Source organism: Hermetia illucens, chromosome 4 (genome assembly GCF_905115235.1).
Source record: "Hermetia illucens chromosome 4, iHerIll2.2.curated.20191125, whole genome shotgun sequence".
Taxonomy (NCBI): Eukaryota; Metazoa; Arthropoda; class Insecta; order Diptera; family Stratiomyidae; genus Hermetia; species Hermetia illucens.
This window is the reverse complement of record NC_051852.1, coordinates 53452326-53470859: the sequence shown is the minus strand read 5'-3', so window position 1 is coordinate 53470859 and position 18534 is coordinate 53452326. Positions and strand designations below refer to the sequence as shown.

Below are 18534 nucleotides of genomic sequence, written 5' to 3'. Positions count from 1 at the left end.
CCTGCCATCGCTCACGGGTAACTGGTCTGTACACCGACAAAATTCTTCGTTTGGAATAGTATCAGGGAACCCTACTCTGATGATACGTCGCAAATACATACATACAAATACATTAAAACTTAAAGCTTTCAAGTGACAGTGGAAGTCGCGCTTCCTAAATATGTAAGTTAATCAACGCCTTCGATGCTCTGCTTATTAATGCAGATATGCGGAGTACGATGGCCAGTCAGGCTTGATTTTGCTGGTGTTTATCTTCAGGGCAACTATATTTGACTCTCTTTCCAAATCCACAGCTATTTGTACAAGGTCTATGTCGTCTGGTGAGAGCAAACAAATGTCATCAGCGTAGTCGAGGTAGCTGAGAAAAAATCTCGTGGTCCATTGAGCTTCTTTCTGCTTTTGAGGTGTTTCTTGATGCGTTCCAGGATTATTTTAGCTACTATCTTCGCGACGGTAGGGAGTACGAGGGTACCCTTATCGCACTTAGGACAGGTTCTTTGGAATCTTAACGAACGTCTCCTTCTACATTCTAGGAAAGATTTCCGTACCGGTGGAAGTAGCAGATTTGCAGAAACTGCAAGTACAGCAATGAATAACACACTCTTTCGGGAAACCATCAAGCTCAGCAGCTTTACTATGTTCGAGCGGATTGATAGCAACGATTATTTCTCTTCTGTTTGGAAAAGCAGTCCACATCCGCATGTGACCAACTATTTCATCTACAAGAGGCGGAACGTCACCGCATGTGATACCATTAAGAACCGTGGTGAAATGTTCCTTCCACCTGTTCAGCTGCTCGTCATTGTGGATGGAGAGTCCACCATTGAGATCCCTCACAGAATCATCGAAAGGTTTGCGACCACATGCAAGTTCTCCTGTGGCAGCTTCAGTTTCCCTGATCAGCGCAATAACAAATTCGGTTTTGTCATTCCGCAAAGTATGTTGAATTTTCCGGGACTTCACACGGTATCGGTGTTCGAACGCGTGGCGATCACCATCGCCCGCAGCGGCCAATATAACCTTCAATTCTTTACATCTTTGAGCTACTTCCACGATTCCGCTAATGACGCCCTTTCCGGACGAGGCCAAAAACCTGCGTAGTACCAAAAAAAGCATTTTTGATGGCAGCCCAAGACACGTCAATATTCTTAGGCGGGTTACTCAGGGCATCCGTTGTCCGACCAGCAAGAAAGCTCTCCCAATGTCGAACGACAGCTGGACCCTATAAGCGATCAATGCTGAACTTGGGGGTTTGCAGCTGTCCAAACCTGCGAGAAGTGACAACTGTCGAGACGTCAGCGCCTCTCTCAGAATTTACTGTCGCTCGGTTGAAACTGAATAGATATTCTGGCAAGCTCTGTGCTTGAACAATGTGCCACCTGGGCCGAAATCTTGCAGTCAGAATCCTATCAGGAACCAGCTCCCAGGTCAAGAGAGCGCGCCTTGCGTTAGCCGTTACTAATAATCCGACTCTGGATTTGCGTCTGCTAACACTTGGCTTTCCAGAGTACAAAAGCACATTGCCGCAAGAGGGAGAGGAATATTCTCTAGAGTCCCACCATCTTAGGAAATACCACATGTGGTTTTCTTTTAACAGGAATTTTCCAATTTAATCAAAAGCCTCTCCCAGGGCAAAGGAGGAGAGATCCACCATCCACCAGCTCCTAATTTGCCAGATACAACTTCCAGACAAAGATAGACAGTTGCAGAGTCGTCGCTAAAAGCAACAAATAATCCGTTTAAAAAAATCAGTGAAAAATGTCCATTTACGAAGGCAAAGCATCCTGAAATTGCTTCATTATAAAGACACACCGCAGGTCGAACGAAGCAGTGACAGTGGCATACGAATCGATTAGCAGACCACTTCAAAAGCAAACCCCTAAAGAGTTCCAAATCAATGTTAGGACCAATATGCAGCAGCAGCAGAAGAACGTAATATGCGCGATGCATAAGAATGGCGCAAACTTTACTATAACGAATACAGAAGTATTAAAATATGGAAATATTACAAATTCTGAACAACAGTTATTGAAAGATGATTTAGACCTTCTACTGTCAAAATCATATTAAAATATAAAGGTGGGTTTAGAGACGATCGACCTTAAATATATCAGACATTGTAACAACAGGTGCTGTGAATTATATACGGACAAGTACTAGACCTTTGAAGGCTTCCAATAAAAATACGATAGTATATGTTAGAATATGACATTGGCGTTAGAATATGACAACTAAATCTTTTACCTGCAACCAAAACGATATGAGCCGTCCATCCACTTTTTCGCCTCCAGCAACGGCCATGCGCACATTGTTAAGAAAATAATTGCAACGTTCGATCTTATCCCAGTAGAAGAGATACGCTTGCGAGAACTCAAATTCATCTAAATTGTATTGTTTCATAAATGGAATTCGGATGCAATTTAAAGCTGCGAAAAGCCAACATCTCCCTGAGCTCTTTTGATTCGTTAGAGGCTTTCCTTCCGTCTCCACCTAGAAAAATAAACAAATCCCTTCAGCGCTCGCCGCAGAAAAAGTTTGAAGGAAATTACCTTATATGTATAAACATGATTTATTTGCTCGTATGCTTTTCGAGAAATGCATAGATCGAAAGGATCAACTCTCGTGCAGGCATTTTGAGCCAAGATATTTTTCGGGCATTTCAGGAACTCCTTATTCCATATTTGAAGTTTCTCACTAGTTATTGATGCTGAAAAGAAAGACACGAATGAGAAGAAAATTCCTAGAAATTTTTTAAAAAACACGAGTACCTTCTGGAGCTAAAGGATTCTTGTAAGAATTTCTTAATACTGACATATTTCTTACTAGAGAAGTTGCCAAAATATTACCAAAACGCATTCTTACAGATAGACTAAAAATGTGACAATTCATTGACAATTTCGAAACGAAAGTCCTAAGTTTTATGACATCAGATTTCAAGTGTTAGCTTTCTAATTTGGATGGAAGCCGCAAAAATTAAAAACACCTGTCGGATATGATCAGAAATTGTAAATTAAAAAGAAAACTATTTTGAAGATCTTAAATTGCTTATCTGATTCACAGTATCCCCTTGATTACATTTAACGGTATGAGGGTTTCAAACGTTGAACATGACCTAAATTCAACCCATTGTTCATTTTAGGATTCAAACACCGTAACACTCATTGAAATTGTTATGAAAGAATTGTGTAAACATAGAGCTGAAATAATAATAATCGTTGGCGCAACAATCCAATTGGATCAGGGCCTTGAAGTGTGTTAGAGCACTTGATTCAAGACAGCAAGTCAGCATTGCGTTCGCCCGAGATTGTTACCCTGATTTGACTCAGGTACCCATTCACAGCTGAGTCGACTGGTATCCTACGTCAAATCACAATACAAACCCCACTGCCATCAGTGAGATTTGAACCGCGACCTTCCATACGCCTTGTGCTCTAACCACTTAACTAAAATTAAAGTTAATTATCTCCTCCCTCTCTCTCAAGCTCGAATCTTTGAAGCGAATACAAGTGGTTACCAGTGGCTGTGATTTGCAAATATAATAACATTTCTATGTTCTTTTCTTCTTCAGCCTTTGTTCCGATCACAAGCGGAGTTGGCTCGTGGTGATCGGTTTCGCCATTTGGTTCTATCAATTGCCTGATCTGGATGCAATCTCGAAGCATTTAAATCCCCATCCAGCGTATTAAGCCACCATTGTTTCTGCCGGCCTTTTGGTCACTTACCATCGACTTCGATGTTCAGACCAATCTTGGCAAGTGAATTCTCGTTAACGCGAATTACGTAACCATACCATCGAAGACGGCTCCCTCGCAGTTTTTCATCGATCGGTGCAACCCCATATCGATCGCTGGTATCCTCATTTCGGATGTGATCATAAGGTGTCACGCCACTAGTCCAATGCAACTTTTTCGTCTCCGTTACCGCAAAACACAGGATTAACGTAGCCTGGATAAAGTGGCGTTCCACAACTGGTGTTCTTTGTGATCGACGCATCAACGAAGGTCTCAAATCTAAAATTTAAAGTAATGTCTACCGTCCTATCGCTCTCTACGGTTCTGAGTGTAGGCCGACTATAAGAGAAAATGAACGGCGTCTTGCTGTAATGAAGACGAAGATTTTGCGTTGGACTAGTAGCGTGACCTAACGTTTTGATCACATCCGAAATAAGCATATCCGCGATCGTTATGGGGTTGCACCGATCATGGAAAAATTACGAGGCCTCTTCGATCGTATGGTCACGCAATTCGCGTTAACGAAAATTCGCTTGCAAAATTGATTTGAACATCGAAGTCGATGATAAATGACTAAAAGGCCGCCAGAAATAACGGTGGCTTGATACGCTGGATGGGTATTTAAAAGCCTCGAAATTGCATCCAAATCGGCATTTGATAGAGCCAAACGGCGAAACCGATCAAGACGAACCGACCCCGCTTGTGAACGGGACAAAGGCTGAAGAAAAAGAAGACTTTTTGGATCGTGGTAGAGCAATTGAATTCCGCACACAAGTTCTTCTGGCACTAAATGTTCGGTCAAACGCTTCCTCTAGATCCAGAAATGCAATGTAAAGAGGTCGATGCTTCTCGCGGTGTTTCTCCATGAGTAATGACGCAGCGTATATTGCATCAGTATTTCCGCAGTTCTTGACAAATCCGGCTTGATTCACGATTATTTCAACAATATCGCGAATACGGTTGTAGAGAATGTGTTCAAAAATCTTCATGGTATGCGAAAGTAACTGGATCGGACGGTAATTTAAACATTCTACTGGACTATCTTTCTTTTTCCATGTTGGAACTGTAGTACTTTCTTGCCAGTCCTGAATAACCCGATTAAACAATTCACTGAGCCACAGTGTTGGATCCCAGCTCTCGCTCTCCAAAGCTCAGATGCGATATCGTCAAGTCATGTTGCCTTTCCCGATTTCATTCGTTTTATTGCTTCCCCGACTTCAGTTACGCTGACAGATGGAACTGATCCAAATGTCGACAATGATTGTGGAAGTAGAGGATGAACAAATTATTCAATTCAAATCTGCTCGAAATATTCTCCCCATCTATTCGTCGCGGCTCGACGATCGGTACCATTCTTTTCCTTTTTCTTGTGATCTCGTATTATCCATAATAAAAGACATTAAAGTGTAAATGAGTGAGTGCGTTAGGAAGTGCACGGAAGCGACCGTATGGGGACGATTTCCATGAAGAATATTTGTTAGGGGCACATTGAAAATGAAACATGCGGGAAATATGTCGACCGCCCATAGGTTTCAGCGTTTTGCTACCCTTATGGACGCTTCAACAGCACCTGAAGCGATGGAAACAATTAAAAAGGTAAAATTGCCTCCGATTATATTTCCCAAATTGTCACGAGAGACCATAATAGCGATCACGAATGAGCTTCACATCAAAGATTTTAATATTAAACTGATGGCAAGTATTATAGCAGAATTAAGTAAAAATTGTTTATTATGTATTTTAAGGTTTCATTAAAATTATATTAAAATTTCAAAACGAAATAATGCAGCATACTAATACCTTAATGGCAAAAATGATTTTACGACTCTTTGGAGGAGAAGTCCGTATCCGAATATTACGGTGACCAGCCATTTCATCCACAACAGGTGGAACTCCTCCGGATATTGTAAGAAAGTGAAATGCCACTCCAACCTCTTAAACTGCTCGTCATCGTTAACATCCCTGATCGGAATATCGAAAGACTTGCAAGTTCTTCCCTAATACGGTATACGGAATAGGATCATAATTATTTACGGCAGCTTCTGCTTCCCTAATCAACACAGAATTATTTCCCTTTTGTCACGATCTGATTATATGCAAGTTGCCGGTCAGTTTAAACTCAACCTGGATTCTCGCTTACAGTTGCGCAAGAGAAAAAGGAAATACTTCGTAGAGTCGCACAATTTTTGTGTGGTGTCTAGCTAAATTAACCTTTATAATGGCGATGATTGTCGTCGTCAAGCCTGGTAACTGTTGTTGATTGAGAATTGGGTAGGTGATGGTTTCACTGAAATATGTAAGTGACTGCCTATTGTCGATACGAGGGGATGTTAAGTATTAGGTTGTTGCAAATGAAATGTCGGATTTTTCAATGAAGTGAAGTTAGTTATGATTTTAATGTTTAAAACTGCCGCAAGGTGACTCTGGTGGTATGGGATAATTGAGTATAAATAGTCGTTCGTTCGATCAAGGAGTCATTTCAGTTTCAATCGTCATTGAAGTTCCAAGTAAAACTCAAAGAAAAAAGCATGGAAGGGAGTCAAAAACGTCTACTTTTTCTATATGAATTTAAACTTGGTCACAACGCAGCGGAGGCAACCAGAAACATTTGCAGAGCATTTGGAGCTGACACAGCAAACGAACGAACGACACAGCGGTGGTTCGAAAAATTCCGATCAGGCGACATGACCCTCCAAAGTGAACCTCGTGGACACCCAGGACCATCGATCGACAACGACGAGTTGCGTTTGATAGTGGAATCTGATCCCCGATCATCGATTCGTGACATTGCAGAAAAAATAGGCGTACACTATTCGACAGTATCTCGGCACTTACAACAGCTTGGAAAGGTGAAGAAGCTTGATAAGTGGGTTCCGCATGAACTCAACGAGCAAAACATGGCGCTGCGAATGGAAATATCCAGTTCTCTACTCAACCGCAACAGGAACAATCCCTTTTTGCGCAGAATAGTGACATGCGATGAAAAGTGGATATTGTACGACAACCGTCGCAGATCAGTGCAATGGCTAGATGCCGATCAGCCTCCACAACACATGCCAAAACCGAGCCTTCACCCGAAGAAGGTAATGGTAACTGTTTGGTGGTCTGCATCTGGAATTATTCATTATTCGTTTTTGGAGCGTGGTGAAACAATTAATGCAGAGAAATATTGTGCCCAACTTGATGAAATGCACGAGAAATTACGTGTTCAGCGGCCTAGATTGGTCAACAGAGATGGAGTGATACTGCTCCATGATAACGCCCGACCTCATGTTTCCAGAATGACGGTCCAAAAATTAAATGAATTACGATATGAGACTCTTCCTCATCCACCATATTCACCCGACCTCTCGCCAACCGACTACCACTTTTTTAAGCATTTGGATCACTTTTTGGCGGGGAAACAATTCAGCAATGAAGTAGCTGTCAAAAGTGCCTTTGAAGAATTTCTTAGCTCTAGAAACCCAGACTTTTACGAAACTGGAATAAATGCCCTTGTTCTCGTTGGGAGAAGTGCATTGAAGCTGCTGGTTCTTATTTTGACTAATAAAATTAATTTTCATAAAAGTTATAGTTTTTGAAATTTTACTCAAATATCCGACATTTCATTTGCAACAACCTAATATATAAGAATTATTACTATTGAATTGAAGAATATTGGACCGCGTTTTCGCTTGTATAGTTTACGGAAACCGAAGCATATTGGAAACGTAGGGGTGAGATTTTAACATTTTTGTATGATGCGTTGGATGATGTTTGAACACTAATGATTTCTGGTTGCCAAATGTTAAGAAGAAGCGAAGAGCTTAAAATTCCTTCAAACTTTCAGATTAGGTCCCAGCTGTGTCGTTGTTCCGCTTAAGATCAAATCATGGTTCTATCAGCCAGGTAGATTTCCGGTTCGCAATGTAATATATGCTTATATTCTCACTTTACCAGCTGTTTTTATTGATGTGAGTGAAGCAGAAATCTTACGAAAGCTCTTTTTTAGATTAAGATAAACAGAAAAGCATAACGTGCACTAATTCTTAGATTATTTTTTTTCAGAAAACAAGAATGAAGATATAAGGACCACAATGAGTACCGTTAAATTATAAAATTACAGGGCCACAGTCCCGCCTTAGCTCTTAAATTATGTCCTATAATGACTATATCGAAACTTTGTAGATATAATGCAAGAAACGGTTTTAGTCGGTTCCCTCTTGGGCACAAGTCTGCTGAGGTGACATGCTTCTTTCTTTACAAAGTTTGAAACTTGACCAAATAGATTTGTATTTTAAAACAGAAATTGAGAATGTTTCCTTTTTTAAAATTTGCTTTCTGGGAGTCATTTTCAGGCTTATGAATATCGTAACTTTATTCAAATAAACAAAAGACTACACGGTCCGAAATATTTATATAGAATTATTGTGTTTGCCCATATATCAAATATTGAAACCCAAGTAAAAACGAATAATAGTCAATAGTTTTAAATATAAAACTCCAAAACTCTGAAAACATGATCGGTCAGTCATCTAATACACCGGTGTCAATATATTGCTTAGAAAATGTTGAGATTTACTTTGTGCCCGCTTCCTTGACTCTGATTTAGACGAAGATACGGTACGTGCCCTTTTACGTCTCCCGTTTCGATCTATTTTCACTTTTCTTTTTCTACCTAGTTTATCCAACGGCATATTTTAAATAGGGACCTAATATAAGCACTAAATAGAAAAATCACCGCGAAATGTACATAAAGCACACTTTCTACTTAAACGGCTATTGTCACAAAAAAACATCTGAAAACCCCATAATGGGCATACAAAAAAGTACACGTACTAAATATGAGGGGAAAACTTCCAAAAAAGGCAGAACTGATAAATGACATAGCTGCAAGATACATTAATTTTTTTCTGAAATATAAATTTCCGGTTTACAAGTATCATGAAATTTCCTAATTCGTGTTTGTTGTTATATTGAGCTTCACTTATTGTTTTTTTCCCCATCTCTAAACAAGTCGAAAGCGGAAGCTCGGTGCTCAAGATATAGAAGTGCTTGTGAATTTCTTATAAAAAATATCACAATATCAACTTCAATCAAACTCTACACATGCTACTTTAGAGTGCAATAAGTTTAGGCGAATGAGGGATCTTTGACCTACTGCGGCTTTGTCAATAAAGGAAGGTTTACATGTAATTTTCCAGTATCGCCTGAGAGTTTTGTTAGATTATGAAAATAAGACGGGGAGTCTATTGGACGAATTTTATAATAGTATCATTTATAATTACCAAGTGCATTCCTAATGGAAAAATTTTATAGTGATTCCTTTGGAACAGTGCCGTCCTGTACACCTAAGGTGTGGATTGTACTTCTAAAAATGTTCTATTGGGACATAGACGCAATTCTATATCGAGCTAAATTTCACCTTCTTTCCTATATGGGATCGGCACTTGGAAAGTAACCTCCACTATCACTCGAAAACTCTTCGTCGTCACGACCTTCATTGTATGATCGGTACACTCTGGGCCAACACAACTTCGAACGAAAAACGATGTCAATGTTGGATTCAAACGCTCGTGAAAATGGGGTTGGAAGAGCGGAAGTAATATTGGATAAGTCATACATTAATACCTTGAGCGCCGCAATGAAATACAGTATCGCAGTCTCCCAATTGAGACGAGTTTGCTAATTTATGATGTTCTTTGAAGACCTAACAGAAAGAATGAAAACTTCATTGTTGGTTATACTATGCGGGAAAATCCAAAAATACGCGACGAGAAATGATAAATTGTAAGCTTCTTCTTCTTCTTGTGTCCGGATAGCTGAGTGTTAAGGTCGCGGTCCGAATCTCACTGGTGGCAGGGGGGGATTTGTATTGTGATTTGACGTCGGATACCTTTCGACTCACGACGAATCAGTACCTGAGTCCACTCAGGGTAATAATCTCGGGTGAGCGCAACGCTGACCACATTGCGTCCTACAGGTACTGTAACCCTGTCATGCACCGTTACGGTCTAACACACATCAAGGCCCTGATCCAATTGGATTGTTGCACCAACGATTATTATTATTATTCTTCGGAATTCTTGTAGAGAGCTGACAAATGGCAGAGTTGTTTACGCCTCAATGAATAGGATTATATAATATATATTTCAGTATTTCATTCACCCACCCACCGTAACCTATTGAGCCGGATTTTATCCACAACCTGACGGTCATGGTATCGCTCATAGATTTCGTCGTTATGTAGGCTACGGAATCGTCCATCTTCATGTAAGGGGCCAAAAATTCTTGGGAGGATTGTTTTCTCGAACGCGGCCAAGAGTTCGCAATTCTTCTTGCTAAGAATCCAAATCTCCGAGGAATACATGAGAACTGGCAAGATCATTGTCTTGTACAGTAAGAGCTTTGACCCTATGGTGAGACGTTTCGAGTGGATTAGTACCTAGCAAGTGGCAACAACGATGGGATAACTCCGACAAGGGCCGGTGGACCCATACATTGATCCCGTGTATCGAGAAATGGGTCGACCGAAGGCACGGAGAATTGAATTACCACGTGACACAGTTCCTTACGGGACACCGTCGCTTGGAAGTACTTGCATCGCTTCGATTTGGACGAGTCTCCCAACTGTCCTGAATGCGGTGCTACACCCGAGGACCCGGAGCACGTTATGTTCAATTGTCCCAGATTTCTGCAGCAGAAAAGGAGGTTGAACAGCATCTTAGGGACGGACATCGAGCCCTCCAACCTGGTGGAAGAGATGCTGAAGTCGAAGGAAAACTGGATATAGCGAACCAGAGCCTCCTCCGCGAAGTAATACTTCACGGTCGTCCCGCGGGGAGGGGCGGAAGAGTGGGGGTGGTTTTAGTGGATGCGAGTCCCACACAGTGCTGCAACCTGGCGCAGCAACGTCTTTCTAAGATTTCCACCTCCATCCACAAAAAAAAAAGTACCTTGCTTATAATATATGCATATGCTTTCACATTATACTGATATTCAACGATTTGAATTTGATACCGAGGAGTAGCTTTCTCAAATATACAATTTTTAGTTTTAAATGTAAATATATATTTCGGGAGCGACTTACCCCCTTCATCATTACAAAGATAGACAGTATATTTGAACAGAAGCGACAACATTGACCTATTATAACTGTTAGTAACAGTGCGATTTTCAGCAAACTTGGTAGGATCATGCGTTGTCAAGCAGTGTACTGCAGGATAGACTGATGCGGAACATAGCTCCCTGAGGCCAACCTATCTTTCTCTAAGGATGAGTTGTCTCTCCTCTGGGACGGTGTGTGCCTTTTCAGGGGCCAAGCCTCTCGTCTACCAAGACCGTTAGTGAGTGGTGATAGCCACACCCTGTACGAGGCGACCCTACTATTAACAAAACGCTACGGATCTAGACTGGGGAGTCGAAAAACACCTCCCCCAATCCAGGGTGTCATGCGAACCGTGCCCATTGGATAGTTTGCAGTCGGGGGTAACCGACTGTATTCGAACGGAGCCTCACTGATACCTGGTCGCCTCAGTGAGTAAGTTAGATCTTACCGTGTTACGGGGGGCTATGGCACGGCGGACCTCTTAACCCCCATACTCGTGGGAATCAAATGAGTACAAAACTGGAAAAAAAAACAAAAACCAAAAAAGCGGGGCCCCGTACCGCACCAAAACTGGTTAATCAGGCGGAGGCACGTCTCCGAATTACTGAAAGCCAGGTGACAACACCCAAGAAGGGAGAAGTTGGGACGTCAAGCAGTGGATCCAAGGTGACCATTGGTATACTGCATGGACTACAGCCAACGAACACCACTGCTCAAAGAGCAGGGACCAGCAAAAGCACGTCTGAGATAAATATAACAGACGTCAGGAAGGAGACAGGTCTCAGTGGCGCCGGGGTTAAATGGTACCTGCGCTATCTGAAGGAAGGCCTGAAACCAGAAGAGGCCCTTAAGAAGGCTCAGGACAGACCTAAGCCATCTCTACCGGAGCCGAGAAAGCGGGGAGCAGCAGAGATCAGCCCGCATGAAGGGAATGCTCCCAAAAAACCCAGACCTGAACCCACGGGAGGAGAAAACCTGGGCAGGTCAGGAGTGAAGGCAGGACCCAAGAAGCCCGGCATTAGCTATGCTAGTGCGGTCAAGGGCATTCGACTGGCCATACTGCCAAAAAGGTTTCCCGAGCAAATACTCACTCGGGAGGAACAGGAAATCATTGAAGAACTTGTCGTCAAGCAGATGATCAAGGGTTGGACGTCGAAACTGGTGTTCACCGGGATACGCTTTCGACCAGGCCTTATACTGGTGGACTGCGCGACGGAAGGTACCGCAGAATGGGTCAGAACCTTAATTCCTAGATTGCCAGGCTGGGAAGGGGTGGAACTGTCAACATGTGCTGGAGATGATATACCAGGAGCCCACATGGTGACAGTTTTTCTCCCAAAGGCCATGGCAATAGTAACAGAAGACCTCATGAGACTCCTAATTGCTCAGAACGAAGATCTCCATACTCGACTATGGAGAGTCTTCAGAAGCAAGGTGGAGGGAAAGGGTAAACTCCTCACGATCGGGGTAGATGACCGATCCCTAGAGGCAATTAAACGTCGGAGTTGTCATATCAACTACCGATTTGGCAACATACCTGTGCATGTGCACAAGGAAAAGCCAAGGAAAGAGACCTCGGAGGAGGCATCGGGTGGAAAACTTACCGAGGTCCCTGAAGAAGTCGCGGAAGCCATAGAGGCGGAAAGAACTGGATCAACCAGGGAAATAGGCCTGCTGCCCAGTGAAGAGCAGAAGCTGGACGACCTAGACCTAGGACTCCTAGGGCTCGGGGTGGACAGCGACGCGCAGGAAAGCGCCATGTCGGAGGAGGAGGGTGACACTCCGACAGTGGAGAAGAGCTCCAAACAATAACGGAGCCAATGGCCAGCACTAGCATAGCCCAGATAAACCTCCACCATGCGAGAGCTGCATCTGCAGTGATTGCAAGGGCAAATTCCAAGGAGAACATTGGAATAGTGCTGGCTCAGGAACCCTGGGTGTACCGGGGGCAGATTCGCGGTCTGCAAGGAGGAGACATGCAGGTAATTTGGGACTCCTCTTGTGAAAAACCAAGAGCTTGCATAATTCTCAAACGTAATCTAAAATACATATGTCTTTCAGAGTTCTTAACCGGGGACCTTGTGGCTATCCAAGTCTCATTGGAAGCCGGGAGGAGCACTCGAAAGGTAGTGGTAGCATCGGGATACTTCCCAGGAGACGAGAGCCGGGCTCCACCGGAACAAGTCGCAAAGCTGATGGAGTATTGCGAGGAGAGGGCGTTACCACTTCTTCTCGGCTGCGATGCCAACGCCCACCACGAAGTGTGGGGAAGCAGTGACACTAATCGTAGAGGTGAGTACCTTCTCGAATTTATTCTTAGTAATAAGTTAGAAATATACAACGTAGGGAACACTCCAACATTTGTGACCAGCACCAGACAAGAGGTACTAGATATAACTCTAGGAAATACCCTAATGAGCGGGATGGTCAGGAATTGGAGGGTGTCGGATGAACCCTCAATGTCTGATCACAGGATAATCAGATTCGACATTGAGGGTAACTCTGAAATAAAAAGAATAATAAGGAATCCCAAGAGAACGGATTGGGAATCCTACACAATGCACCTGAGCAACAACATTGCCCACCTTCAAGTGAGCGGTGACATCAGGAGCGATTTAGAATTAGAAACGGTGGTGGAAGACCTCAACACAATCGTCATTGACGCATACGAGGCCAGCTGTCCGGCCAAGACAGTCAAGTCATCAAGGGATGTACCATGGTGGAACAGAAACTTAGCCAGAATGAGAACGGAGGTACGAAAACTCTTTAACCGGGCAAAACGAACCGGGGACTGGCGGAGGTATAAAAATGCACTGACTGCGTATAGCAACGCCATCAGGGAAGCGAAACGGAACAGCTTTAGGGAATTCTGTGAAGGGATTGAACAGATCACAGAAGCAACCAGGCTGTACAAGGCTGTAGCCAAAGACGGGAGAATATCCTCTGTCTGCTTGAAAAAGGAAGATGGGACATTCACCGAGAATGAGGAGGACAGGGTACACCTGCTTCTCAGAACTCATTTCCCGGGGTCCTACCCCTCGGCGGCAGGCGACAATAATCTGCCTGACACCCCAATAACGAATAAAAGGGGAAGGAAAGAGAGCTGGAAACTAGCAAAAGAGGTATGCTCAGAAGCTAGGCTAAGATGGGCAGTGGGAACCTTTCAACCAATGAAATCTCCCGGAGCAGATGGCATTTTCCCAGCACTTATCCAGAGAGGCCTAGGAATTATCTTAGAGTCTCTTCTGAGGGTGGTAAGGGGGAGCATAGCACTGGGTTACATACCAAGGGCATGGAGACGGGCAAAAGTGGTCTTTATTCCGAAGGCGAGTAAAAAGGATCCTTTTCACCCTAAATCTTTCAGACCAATCTGCCTAACATCGTTCGTACTCAAAACGGTGGAGAAGGTCATAGACAACTATATTAGAACTAACGTTCTAAAGCGTAATCCCTTACATCACTGTCAACACGCCTACCGGGCAGGAAGGTCAACTGAAACTGCTCTGTATCAGCTGACAGAGGTACTACGGGACGCCATAGAAACAAAAGAAATTGCACTGTGCGCGTTTTTGGATATAGAAGGAGCATTCGACAACACATCGCACACAGAGATACAGGATGCCCTGAGCCGCAAAGGAGTGGGAAACACCCTGGCACTCTGGATGGGCAAAATGCTAGAAAGCAGACAAATAGAGGTACAAACAGGTACAGATTCTATTATCATGAACACCACTCAAGGCTGTCCACAGGGCGGAGTACTATCGCCGCTGATGTGGAGTATGGTAGTGGATGAACTCCTGGACGTGTTAACTAATACTGGAATACAAGTCCAGGGCTACGCGGACGACATTGTTCTAATCTGTAGGGGCAAATATGAAGATACCCTATGTGATAGAATCCAAACTGGATTAAGGGTTACTAGTGCCTGGTGCAGGAAGGTGGGACTGCGGATCAACCCAACCAAAACCACCATAGTACCATTCACTAGGAGGCGTAAGCTAGATCACCTGAAAGCCATAACATTACATGATATGGAGGTGAAACGAGAAACAGAGGTCAAATACTTGGGAATCACGCTAGACCAAAAATTACTCTGGAAGACACATGTCGAAAACACTTGTCGGAAAGCCACGAGGGCTCTGATGACTTGCAGATCCATAGCAGGAAAAAAATGGGGTTGTAGCCCGGAGATACTACTTTGGATATATACTGCAATAGTAAGACCAATGATTACCTATGGAGCGGTAATCTGGGCAGAAAGAACCCAACTCAGCACACAAGCCAGGGAATTACATAAGCTCCAAAGGCTGGCTTGCGTGTGTATCAGTGGGGCAATGAGGACATGCCCAACGGCATCCCTGGAGGTCCTTCTGGGATTAACCCCTCTCCATTTGCACATACAGATGCAGGCAAGGAGATCAATATTCAGGATGGCCGGTAGCATGAGTGAGGCGGGGAGCTGCCTAAATCGAAGGAAGATTGATATCCTTTCTAGGCGGTATCCCGAATTACTGATACCGAGGGACAACATGACAACGAGGTTTCACTTCGATAAGAAGTTTGAAACACGTTGGAGTAACAAGGCAAACTGGGAGAGCGTGGCTGCGACATACGGCTTAAACCAGCAACTGATTACTTGGTACACTGACGGATCCCTCACAGCAGAGGGAGCGGGTGCCGGTGTCATTGGTCCAAGGAAAATGTACTTTGAGCCAATGGGCAGGTACACTAGTATATTCCAGGCGGAAATTTACGCCATAGACAAATGTGCCTCCTTTAATCTGCAAAGGAACTACAGGGGGCAGAACATAGCTATTCTCACCGATAGGCAAGCAGCGATCAAGGCACTTAGGTCCAACCAGGTGAACTCTAAACTGGTATGGGAATGCCTTGAGAGACTGAATACACTCGGCTCGTCCAACAAGGTCTGGATACTTTGGGTTCCAGGCCAGGCTGGCCTGAAGGCAATGAGGCAGCGGATGAATTAGCCAAGAAGGGAGCAGGGATGCCTTTATACGGGCCAGAACCCTTCTGTGGAATCGGAAACGATTTCATGGCTATGAATCTAAGAAACGAAGAAAAACGGTTGAGGGAACTATATTGGGCGGGCCTACCAGGGATGGAGCAGTCCAGGGTGCTTATTGGGGGATACGAACCCATGCGCACAAAGGATTGCTTAAACCTCACCAAAAAGAACCTCCGAATCATAGTGGGAATTCTCACTGGTCATTGTCGGCTGAACTACCACCTAGGAAAGCTAGGGATATCTACGGACACTGCCTGCAGGTTCTGTGAGGAGGAGGACGAAACCTCTATGCACGTCCTGGGACAGTGTCCAGCACTTGTGCAAAGTAGGTCGATACATCTGGGAGAACACTTAATACCAGATGCAAAGCTGAAACTTCTGGAAGTGGGGAACATACTAAAGTTCCTAACGGTTACTGGCCTGCTTGAGATACTATGATCAACAGGAACACTATAAGCAGTAAAAGGGGCACAATAGTTCTTCAAGGACGCGGTGCGACTTTCCCTTAACAGAATAAAATCAAAATAAAATCAAAACAGTGCGATTTTCAGCAAACTTGGTAGGATCATGCGTTGTGTTCCAGCTAACATTACTACAAAATTTCGGATGAATTTAAGGGAGTTTTACAGTTAAATACTAAAAATTATAGTAATATACTATTATTAACTTTATTCGAACAGATATCGGTATAGAAGATATTTCGGAGCGTAGGCATCATATAGTGGCAGCATCTCGTTTTTTTTTCATATTTTTCATTTCGATAGTTTTTGAGAATGAGTCCGTGAAAGAAATGATCATTGTCAGCTTCCTGCACTACCCACCTTTACAACTGTCATGTCAAAATTTTGAATTTTGCACCAAATTTGGGTCAATTGCTATAACCGTTACCGTTAAATATAAAGGAATTCACCAGCCACAAATTTCCTCGCTCTCCGGAAAATTGAGTTTAACAGAAAGCCATTAAGTAGTGCTGGTAAAGATTGGCTTTTCAATACTAGGAGACGACCTAGGAGAAATGTTTATATTTAAGCGGTTTAACAAGAAGATGCTTTGATTCCTTTGCTGGCTTTATTCTGGTTTGAAACTCACTTCAACAAAAACGGCAAACAGATTACTTTCGTACCTAAAGATTTACCAAGGGGACACGTTGTCTAAGTTATCAAGGCATGCGAAAAAAAAATTAAAAAAGAAATGCACCGACTGGAAGATAAAGTGTCTTGCAAAGCGATAACAAGATCTTATCTCAGTTTCTGACACGCTGCGAAACTTTTTAGACTGACTAAAAGCAATAAGCCTTGTAAAGCCGATAAAACAATGGTAATCCACGTACACAAGGCAAATGATGGAAAATACCTGCAAATTTAAGGGAATAACGACAGAGTAAAATTAACTAGGAACAAAGAACAGGTGAATACAATAATGATCTCCGACACATGGATTCAGAATAGTTGAGGAGGCAAGGATGTATGTTACCCATAAAGTTTAGAATGTAATTAAGAGCTAGTTTCAACAGTTGTACGGAAACGCCCTTTTTCCCTCTGATGGAAATCAGTGAACAGCGCATTTCGAATTTTATTGTCATAAATCAAATGAAATCATGCGGGCAATTAAGTGAATTGTTGGAGAATATATTAATCATTTCCATATGCACCGACGTACACTTGAACCCTAAAGGGAACAGTTCTATTGTGTTAGTTTCCTTTGCTTCCACTTCAACTTGATTCTATTTGGAAATGGAGCCGCCAATTCATCAATACAAGCAGTGGTAATGGCTGCCCCTTACTCAGAAGCAAGCCCATTGTCTCATTGGGAATTCATAGCCCCTTGTATTACGGGCAATTTTGTGCTGAGTTGCAACTTTAATTATAGATAAATCTGATGTTCTGCAATCATGTGACGGTTTTAGCTCCCCGAACGAAATACGCGATTCTTGGTACGCCTCATTGAAGCGGTCGAGATATCGCTATGGAAAATTCCACCGCTACCACGTCCCTCACATTGTTCAAACCTAAACAACTTCCCTCGCAATAGCCTGCACAGCAGATCTTCATTTTTCTGTGATTCTTCGAATACATGAGAATGAAATATTCACAGAAGACGCAATAGATAACCCATTTGCAATGCAAATTTGCTCAACATATTGTGCATCTGCTCTCGCCAGTCACGACTTTGTCTGTTATCAGAGTGACCTGAACGTCCCAAACACATCTAATCTTAACTCCTAATAAGGCAGAGGAGCAAAACAAAAGATTTACTCAAATAAAAGTTGCTCCTGACCCACAATCCCAAATACGGGGAATAGATCCACAACTCTGGGGCTTCCGAGCATCACCTCTACCTGCTCGGGAAGGGATAGTGGCACTGAACCCACTTTCTCCCGTGTCTACCCTACTGACCCACTGACATATATTTGACGCCAGTTAAATGGCCTCCTATTCCCTTTCAACTTGTTAATATCAATCCCCCGCTAGAGTAAATAATTTTACGATCAATGAAAGGTAGCTTATGAACAAAGAACAAATTGAAAATTCTTATTACCGGGCATTGCAGAAACGTAAAAAAATGAAAACCTTCCGCGTAATTCACTCACTGGACCACACTCCACCACAGTATAAAAACTCCACAACAAAAGTTGTCAAAATTGACAACAAACTCGATCGGTCTCATTGAACATGGCCACCAACTTGAAG

At 43.1% G+C, this 18534-nt stretch overlaps 1 protein-coding gene across 2 annotated transcripts in view; it reads right to left on the bottom strand.

The window, feature by feature from the left end:
* LOC119653717 (bleomycin hydrolase) overlaps window positions 1-18534 on the bottom strand; it is a 25914-nt gene extending 7380 nt beyond the window's left edge. Inside the window, exons 1-3 of one of the 2 annotated variants that reach the window (XM_038058608.1) lie at window positions 18383-18534; window positions 2550-2707; window positions 2245-2490 (exon numbers count right to left, since the gene is read on the bottom strand). In XM_038058608.1, coding sequence (XP_037914536.1) covers window positions 2245-2490; window positions 2550-2707; window positions 18383-18389 — 411 coding nt within the window. In that variant the 5' untranslated portion in view covers window positions 18390-18534. Of the gene's footprint in view, window positions 1-2244; window positions 2491-2549; window positions 2708-2768; window positions 2984-18382 lie in introns of those variants that run through there. The other variant, XM_038058607.1, reaches the window with a different exon arrangement.